This window comes from Canis aureus, chromosome 12 (genome assembly GCF_053574225.1).
Source record: "Canis aureus isolate CA01 chromosome 12, VMU_Caureus_v.1.0, whole genome shotgun sequence".
In the NCBI taxonomy this organism is placed as follows: Eukaryota; Metazoa; Chordata; class Mammalia; order Carnivora; family Canidae; genus Canis; species Canis aureus.
This window is the reverse complement of record NC_135622.1, coordinates 16,501,883-16,511,743: the sequence shown is the minus strand read 5'-3', so window position 1 is coordinate 16,511,743 and position 9,861 is coordinate 16,501,883. Positions and strand designations below refer to the sequence as shown.

At 42.8% G+C, this 9,861-nt stretch overlaps 1 protein-coding gene across 1 annotated transcript in view; it reads right to left on the bottom strand.

Annotated features, from left to right (window-relative positions):
- Positions 1-751: 751 nt before the first annotated feature.
- POLE4 (DNA polymerase epsilon 4, accessory subunit) overlaps positions 752-9,861 on the bottom strand; it is a 31,544-nt gene continuing 22,434 nt past the window's right edge. The window contains exon 4 of the mRNA XM_077843040.1: positions 752-774. Within this exon, the coding sequence (XP_077699166.1) occupies positions 767-774 (8 nt within the window). The 3' untranslated portion in view covers positions 752-766. The remainder of the gene's footprint in view (positions 775-9,861) is intronic.

Below are 9,861 nucleotides of genomic sequence, written 5' to 3'. Positions count from 1 at the left end.
ACTATCATACATAAATAAAAATTTAAAAAAAAAAAGAAATTATTCTGAATGAAATGATCATTACAATATAACATCAAAATTTTTAGGATGCAGCTAAAATCATACTTAAAATAGCTTTAAATACTTGTGTTTTTAAAAGGCTGAAAACCAATTAACTAAGTATATATTTCAAAAGTTAAAAAAATAAGCAAATTAAAACATATTCAAAGCAGGATTTGCCTGGTACATAGTACTATATATGTGCTGTTATTATTATTATCTAGCTTAGGACAAAAAAAATGGGTGCTATATATACTACATGGCCTATCAAAACCAGATTCTCTGCACTGGAGTTTGGGTTGAAAGCCCTGTGTAGCAATAAAATAGCGAGTGTATTTTTTTTTAATTCAATTAAGCAAGGAGCAATGGTTAAGATGTATAACAGAGCTAAACTGCCTGGGTTGGAATCCAGGATCTGTAGTTGACAAATTACATGACTGTTTCAATTATCTATCACTGCATAACAAATACTCACTGGCTTAAAACAACACGATTTTATTTGCTCACATTTTGCAGGCTGGGCAGTCAGGCAGTGCTCCACAAACTCTGCTCTGTGTGGTGTTACCATGGCTCCCACAAGATGGTCTCCCCACAGGACCTGGCTTAGATAAGGCTGTCCGCTGGCACACTGTGGTTCTCTTCCTCATTGCCTCTCTCTCCACATGGTTCCTATTATTGTATGACCTTCTCTCTCTAGCACCATAGCCTGAACTTCTTGACACAGGAGTCAGGGTACTAGGAGAATGAGAAAGGACATTGCAAAGCATCCTAAGGCCTCCATCAAAAGGTGCACCACATGCTTTCATTGCATTCTACTGGTCAAAGCAAGTCACACACCAGTTCAATTCAAGAAGGAAAACAGACTCCACTTCTTACTAGAAGTGACAAAGTCCTATCAAAAAAAGTGGAAGGGATTGTGGTCAACACCTTTGAAAATAAGACACCTCGGGGACTTTGAGCAATTTACTCATACTTTCTGTGCCTCTGTTCCCCATCTGTGTGAGGAGGCAACACAAGGTCCTAGGTTAAGGATTGTTACGAAAATTAAGTGAGAAGAAATATGAACCACTTAGATGCATCTAGTACAGTGACTCTCAAACTTTGTGTGTACAAGAATCACTGAGGTGGAGAGGAGGCCCCTGGACTCCCTGCTCTAGAATTTCTGATTAAGCAGGTCTGGGGTAAGGTCCTCAAATTTGCATTTTTACCAAAGTTTCAGGTGATGCTGATGCTGCTGGTCTTTGGTTAAATAGCACTAGGGTAGTATACAATAAGCACTCAATAAATGTTAGCTATTTTTATTTTAAAAGAAAGAGAGGGAAAAGATTATAGACCACTTTGCTATTTAGATCCTGAAGGCACTTTCTCCCTGCTGAAAGGGATCATTTCTGTGTTATAAACAAACACAGGGAAGCAAGACAAAAGGCATGGGGGCGCCTTGCATGGCTGGGGTCTGAGGTCGATGAGGAAGCCCACCCTCAGAAAGTGGGTTGGAGCTCTGCAGTGAAGGAGAGTAGAAACCAAACAAAGTGGAATGCCTTCTAGGTAAAGGGAACATGCGATTAGGTGTTCATCAATCACAGTCACCGTGAGAGCTGTTTAATTTAATGGATTATTTTTTTAAAATCAGACAGTGTGGCAGAACTACGTAGGAATAAAAGAGTATTCATTCTGACCCAATCTGAGGCCTCCACAGCCCCATTTTTCTTATCTAGAATCAGGGTGCCAAGCATTGTCAGCTGCTTGGTATCATCTGCCAGCCTGGGCCTCTCCAGGTTTCCATGGTAACAGAATACCCTCATCCCTCTCGGTTTTTCTCACAAAGTATTCAAAAGAATGAAATGCCATGACATTAGGATGTCTCCCATTTCTCAGCTGAATTTCTTTAGAGCCTGCATGTTCTCAAGAGCAGATGCACCAATTATGGGCTCCCTTTTGTGGGTAACCCTTAACAGAAACCCATCCCATTGTGTTCTGAAGTAATGTATGAGCTTGTATCTCAGCTCTGGGAGGCCTTGACTTTTGCGGACTGAGCCCCATTTCCCTGTGGCTTTGAATGTATCTCGGTTTTCTCAACGAAAATGAAGTGTATGCAGTTTTACCACTAAATTTATTCCAGCCCTATGCCTTTTCACCCTGCTCAATAAAAATCCCCAAATGAAAAGGAAAACACGGTTTGCCTTAATTTCTGATACTATAAGGATTCGTTGGGTTTTTTAAGAGGCAGTTTTCATGTTTCATTCTATTTTCCTCAAAGTTGTGTTATTTAGATCAGCTATGCCAGTGGTTCTCAACATTTGAACCTGCAGCAGAACCACCTGGAAAGCTTGTTAAAACACCCATCGCCAGGACTGCTGATCCAGCAGGTGTGGAACAAGGTCTGGGAATTTATAGTTCTAACAAGTTCTAACAAAGCTATGCTGATGCTGCTGGGGTGTGGACCACAGACAGTAGCCACCATGGGAGAACCATCAATGGTTGCTGTGGCTGGTTAATAAGTCTATGAGTGACCAAGAATTGGCAAATTCCTGGAATGCACCTCTGGAAAAGCATGGGCAAGTGGGGAAAGGCTCTCAAAGTACGTGCACATAGAAGATATGGGTGACACATCTGCACTCTCTCCTCCCCTGACTAAATAATAGGTCATCTGAGGCAAGTCATAAAAGTTCTCTAAGCCTCAATTTGACCCTAAAAAATAATAGTAATATTCCCTTACTTAACCTCGCAAAATTATTGTTCCAATTAAGATAAAGTGTGTGAGGCTGCTTTATACGAATACTTACTGCCATATGAATACTTATTGTTAAGAGCTTTGCTGCCAAGACTAATTATTTTTTTATAACTGTTAAAGTGAAATTCTATTTATCCTTCAAGGCTATCTCAAAAGTTATTTCTTCATGGGCATGGTCCCTAATCCCCACTGAGAGTACTGATCCTTTCCTTATCAAAATGCTAATGTTATCTGATTTATACTTCATTTTTGACAATTTTTGTCAGGTGTAAATTGTGATGTTACATGCCTGTCTCCCCCAGAAATTCTAAACTGCTTAAAGATAGGGGCACTTGGTCTTTTTTACCCTTCTGTGCCCCACGCCTGAGTTTCATTCTTAGTTTAGTGATGTGCACTTTTAGGCATTTAATAAATACTTGTTTGAACTAATAAATAAATGAAAAGCTTAAGATTACATATCCCTCATTTCAGATGAGATTGTAACATATACAATGTCTACCTGCATTCGTCCACATGAACTCACCATTCAAATATGTATAAAATATATGTTCTATATCTAATATTGTACATTATATAAACATATAACACAAATAATAGAGTGAGTTCAAGAAACAAAAAACTGGGGGCACCTGAGTGGCTCAGTGGTTGAGCATCTACCTTTGGCTCAGGTCATGATCCCAGAGTCCTGGGATCAAGTTCCACATTGGACTCCTCATGGAGAGCCTGCTTCTCCCTCTGCCTATGTCTCTGCCTCTCTTTGTGCACCTCTCATGAATAAATAAATAAAAATCTTAATAAAAAAAATCATGGCCATCGTGACTGGCATGACCTGGGCTTCCCAGATCCAGCATGGCTCTCCCAGTCACCATGGCTCAGGCATCCTCAAGGTAGACTCTTTGGAAGACAGAAGCAAGCTTGGTAGTGAGCAATTCCCATCACCAAACCAGATGACTGACCTCTACCAGACCAGCTCGCAAGAGAAGTATCAACAGGATGGAGATTGGTCAGACCTGAGACCTCCCTTGAGATCTCAATGCTATGCTGTGGGCATTGGCCTTGACCATGCAAGCCTAAGTGGGGTCAGAGAAACTAGAATTAGTGAGGACTATAGTTTTCAGCTGTCTTAGTCACTAGAATTCTACAAATGCAGAATGCCACCCCCACCCTTTTCTTGAGGATCTTGGTTGGTTATAAGAGAAGACTGAGTGGAACCTGAAGAATACAACACTGTAATTATCATGAAGCCCATCTAGGAGTTACTAGATGTCTTTGACCAGGAAGCTCCCACATCTTGTTGGCATTTTGACCCATAAGATGAGGCTCTCCCATGAGCAAGTGTAGATGACTTGCCAATAACCTTGACCTCAAGCTCAGTAGGGAGTACCAGATCAGTTACACAGTCTGGAACATAACAGGGATTGCTTCTTTCTCTCCATACGTTAACATCTTCCCCTAGGCAGCATGTTATCTGGAATGCTTAACTTGGGGTTCAGAGGTTAGAGTCTGATGAAAACCTAGGCAATGCTAGCTACACAAGCTTAAGAGGTAGAAGAGATCAGTTCTCTCAGCCAAAGGAAGCCATGGGTAGACCAAGGAGGGGTAGACCAAAGGCTGTAACAGTGGGCAACAGAAGCACATGTTTCTCATCCTTGCCCACAGCCCTGTGCAGGAGTGACATCTAAGCGGACATCCAAGTGTCCTCCTTCCTGCAGGAGTATGGAGTATCCATACACATAAATCTTCTGTGGATTTGGTTTTTATGAGACTGTCTCTGAATTTCCAACAAAGACCTAGCCTTGGACAGGATGGCCCAACACTTCTGGGTCCCTGATCTGAGCACCTAGATGGTCTTCCTCCCTCTCACTCCCACTCCCATCCTCTTTAATGTCAACAATGAACAGAAAATATTTAAACAAAACTTTCAAATCTGATTTACATTTTTTAAATTTTAATTAACTCCATTTTTTATCACCTAAAGTTGAACACTGCTTTGTTACTATTGTATAAATAATCCCAGAAATACATTTCCTTATTTAAAAGACCTCAGAAAATTGAATACCTAGGAAGGCTGTCATTTGTAACTGTCACTTGACCCTTCTAAGTCCAACAAGATGAATGAGTTATGGAGAATTTTCTTTACATTCTGTACTTTGTGTCTGCTCACCTAAAATAATTCTTGCTTGGTGCTGTAAAATATGGAGAAAGAAAATGTTCTGGTTATTTTTTAAATTTAAATTTTGTTAGTTACCATACAGTATGTTCTGGTTATTTTTTAAAGTGCATTTCTGGTGATATTTAGTATAAAAATCTCTATATGATTCTCTCCCAAAAATGTGTTGACTGGACCCTGAGTAATTTTTGACATCATCCTCAGTGTCCTGGGTCCTCTGACACTTGCCCAATTTTGGTGGATGTATTCACTGCAGCCTTGCTTGCCATCTTATGTCATTTAAGGAAATGGCCAGCTGGATGCACAAAGCCTGAGGGCTATCAGAGTCCTATTTTTTTTTATTCTATCAAGTCATTTGAAAGTTGTTTCCTCAAACCAGCTGAAAAACTGTTTCTGAATGTGACCCAGACAACAAGAAAGCACTTTGATGGTGACCAGGAGAAGGAAGCTCATCCAGTCGTAGGCATTTTTTGATCAGCTATACCCCATTTGGCCCAGAAGAAATAAGAGAAACAAAAAGTATGAGATAGATAAAATGAGCAGCATTTACTGGTGGTCTGCCTGAGAGGAAAACAAGAATTTGAGAGCTATTTGATACTTTAATAGAGCATTTTTAACTTTTCGAAGTCATTTTACATGTTTCATTTCTTTGCATTTTTCTAGCAGGCATGATTGTTATCATTCACGTTATTGTTGTTCTCCTGTTATTTCTGCTTACTGGAAATCAAGGTCAGAGCCAGAAGAATCTGGCAAATCACCTAGTGCACCTTGGAGCCAATGGATTCATCCTCATTGACTCTTCTGTTTGATGTTTCTGTTTTACACATTATAAAGTACAATTTCCCCAAGATCCCTTAGTGAGCTCAACTAAAGATGGAATATGGTTGGAAAATGAGGAACATAAAGGACTAGACAAGAAATGAGGTGTAAGGCAGCCAGAGCAAATGGTTCAGCTTCCAGAGGTGACCTGAACACACTGGAAGTCATCATGTGGAGCCAGATCAGCCCACTGACCTCAAAGCCAGCTGGACAGGAGATGGTGGGGTTATCTAGATCTAATCAGGAGATTCTAAGAAACATGGGTTTTGCTGAGAAATGGGTGATGCTACACCAGTAAGCATCCATCTGTGGTCCCCAACCTAGAATAAGGGTATATTAGGGAAAACTCTTGGTGGCAGACAGAAATTTTTCATCATTGTAGAAAGTTCTGGACAATGCTAGTCTAGACCATGTTTGAAATTATCTAGAATAGATGATAATAAGGCCTTGAAGGCAGTGGTGTGACTGTGAGCTAAGTCTTCACCTGGTGGGGCTAGACTGTTTGCAGGACTCCCCAGGAGGACCCCAAACTGGCCCACCAGGACAGCACTTGCTCATCAGAGAGTAAGCCAAGAAGGAACCTACCTAGTGCACACTGGAGGGACATCTTTCCCTTTTGCAATTCTAATTCAAAGTCCTTTTAGAATCTTTGCATTGTTGCACCCCATCCAAACTCACCTATTCCTTAAAGTTTTTAGGGGGCCAATTGGCAATAATGATAGGGATAGAGAAGAGATAAGAGCTCCTCAAGGAAGATCCTGCCCTGCACCTGCCTCTGAACATGCATCTTTCCTCCCAGAAGCTCATGTTTTCTTCTCTCAGAAGGAGGAAGGAGGGTGTCAAAGCTCCATTACCCACTTACTGGGAGTCTGGGTTGGAGACCACAAATGGGTGTTTGCTAACATAACAACAGCCATTTTTTTTTTTCATTAAACCCTACATTTTTTAGAATCTTCTGGCTAGATCTTCATAACCGAACCATCCTGTGGAATATACAACTCTCCTTATATATGATTTTATACCAGCTCAGGAAACTCTTGGGCCTGCCAGATCCAAGCTAGTGCCAAGACATCAGAGCCAAAAATAGTGATGGTTTGTGACATTACTATGAAGGCTGGAGTCCGAATGAAGCAGGATGGTATTGAAATAAACAACTAAATAAAAATATATAGCTATACAGATGTGAATGATTCAGAAATAGAAGATTCAGGTAAGAAATCAAGGTGTAAGACAAAGCATGGAGCATGGGAAAAAACAGAGATGGGTGGTCTGGGTACCAAGGCAGGCACCAAAACAAAGAGAACTACAGAACTGTGCCTGGGGTCCTGTCTGTCTGGGTGGTCATCTGCCCACAGTGCCTCTTCTAAGTCTGATGGCCACACTGCCCTTTATCCATAACAATTAATCATATCCTGGACCCAACATACAGTCAATGAAACCAAAAGCTACATCGGGGGCTTTTCTTTGCTCTCCACATCTCCCCCAATTCTAACACAGTCATATTCCTTCAAGAGTATATAGCACAGGGGTGCCGAGTGGCTTAGTTAGTTAAGCATCTGCCTTCAGCTCAGGTCATGATCCCAGGGTCCTGGGATTGAGTCCCATGTTGGGCTCCCTGCTCAGCAGAGAGTTGGCTTCTCCCTCACCTTCTGCCCCTCCCCCCACTCATGCTCACTTGTGTGCTCTCTCTCTCAAATAAATAAAATCTTTAAAAAAAGAGTATATAGCACAAACTCCCAGCCTAGAACTAGGTTATTTGGGCACCTCACTTACTTGGAATATAGTTGAAAGTCGAGTCTGAGAAAACATAACCCTAAAGGCCTCCAAACAACCAAAATAATGGTGTTAATGTTAGTGCACTCTACTTATGGGATTAATCTTTAATCTCTCACTCAAAATTTATCAATCTATCTTACACCACATGGTAACAAGCTTACCTGTCTGGTTTACCAGTCCGGAGCAAACAGGAAGCAAAAAGTTAGTAGAGGAGATCAAACATTATAAAAAGCCAAGGGGCTAGAGACAGAGGTAGGGGAAGAAAGAAACCTCCAGGGAGGAGCTCTGCCAGGCATGATCTCTACCATGCAGTTTGAATGTTCCCTTTTTTTTTTTTTTTTTTTTTAAGGATTTACTTATTTATTCAGAAGAGACAGAGAGAGGCAGAGACACATGCAGAGGAAAAAGCAGGCTCCCTGCAGAGAGCCCAATGCAGCACTCGATCCTAGGATCCTGGGATCATAACTTAAGCCGAAGGCAGACACTCAACCACTGAACCACCCAGAGGCCTCTCAATGTTCCTTTCTGTATGGTATTTACTGCCTCTTCTCACCATATTTCCAGTGAAAGCCTATCCTAAGCTGGGGAGGAAAAGTGGGTCACTCTTGGACTGTGACGTAAGAGAGAGTACAGTGGTCACCTGGGAAAACCATAATGAGAAGCACTGACCAGCAGAGCCACTTTGCACAGGGGCCAAAGCACTGGCTGAGGCTGCAGGTGGGAATAGCGGGCTGTAGAGCACACGTGGCATTCCCTGGAGCCTTGCAGGAACCGCAAGAGAGGGGATTCCTTCACAGGCCAGGAGCCGGGGCTGAGAGCTGCAGCTCTGGCTACCATCCTCACCTCTTCCCTGGGTCCAGCACCTTCTCAGATCCTACCCAGCTGGAGCACCACTACCTGCCCAGCTAGCAGTCTCTTGGGGATGCTTTGAACTTGAATCCAACGTTGCCCAATTCTCCGGCAGCTGAAACATTCTGGTCAACTTGCCTACCCCCCTCCCCCTCCCCTCTCATTCCCCAGCCCCTCTTGGGTCCTCACCCTCACTCCTGAGATCCTTCTGAAGCCAGCTTTGCCTGAGCCCCAGAAAGGGCCACAGTGCTACTCTGTGGCTGTCACCTCTTCCTCCAACACAGAACCCCTCCAGAGCTCCACTCGATACAACCTTCTCAGCTGCACCAGTCAGCAAGGGCTCCAGCACACCCTAGAGCTCTCACTGCCTGGGTGCCATAGCCTCTCTCCACTTGGTCCGGGGAGCTCTATGGGACAGCATGTTGCTGCTGACTGGCCCCTGCTATGACTCTTTGTGGCCTCTCCTGGGTGGGGCTGAAGGTTCTAATACCAGCTGTGGGTGCTGCTCCTTCACTTTTTTGACTTAGGATCCAATGGATGCAGCTAAACACAAGGAGCTTGTGCCAGTCAAGGTCCCTAAAACGAGATGACACAGGCAACTTTGGACAATCTGTGAGCAGTTTATTAGGACTACTTACAAAGGAGTAGGTGAGGAGTAGGGAACTCACAAGGAATAGTACAGTGTCCCAAAGTTGAAAATAGCCTCCATCTCACCCCTAGGCCTGAGGGGTAAGGGAGGGTATGGCTAAAGGAACCCAAAGATGGGATGGCTGAGTTACAAGGTAGACTGCTAAGAGATGAGACCTTTGGTCAAGGGACTAAGCAGCCTGTGGCAATGCCACAGGGAGAGAAGAAAAGTATACTGGGGCCAATCTCCCAATCTCCTGTGGGGCCCCTCACTGACTGAACCCAATCAAGGCAGCCCTCAGGGCATGCATGCTGGCTTCCTAGCACACAGGGAAGTGTAGACAAGGATCCTGCATGGTGCCTTCGATTGGTAGCTGAATATCACTCACCTGCATGGTTCTGGCTCATATGTACCCAGAGGGCTTGGTGCCAGGGTGGAGCGGGGAGACAAGACTAGGTAGGGTAGTCAATGCTTTGCAGAATTTCAAACCCAGATGTCTAGATACCAACCCAAAGGACAGAGGGAAGGAAAGAAAGCAGATTAAAGATCATGGCTACATTCCAATGTTCCCCCATAGCGTTCAGCCCACTGTCTTATTCCTTACCCACTCACCCACTGGCTGCCTCAAAAACACAAAAACACGATTTTTAAAAAATTAATCTATAAAGATATATATTTGCAGTTTATAGAAAAAGAAATACAAATGACTTATAATCATATGAAAAGATGCTCAATCTCATTTATTATTTATGAATTGCCAAGGTACTATTTTTTTAACCTCTCACAGTGGCAAAGATTAAAACATTTGATGATACACAATATCTGCATGGTTATGAGGAAACTGTTGGT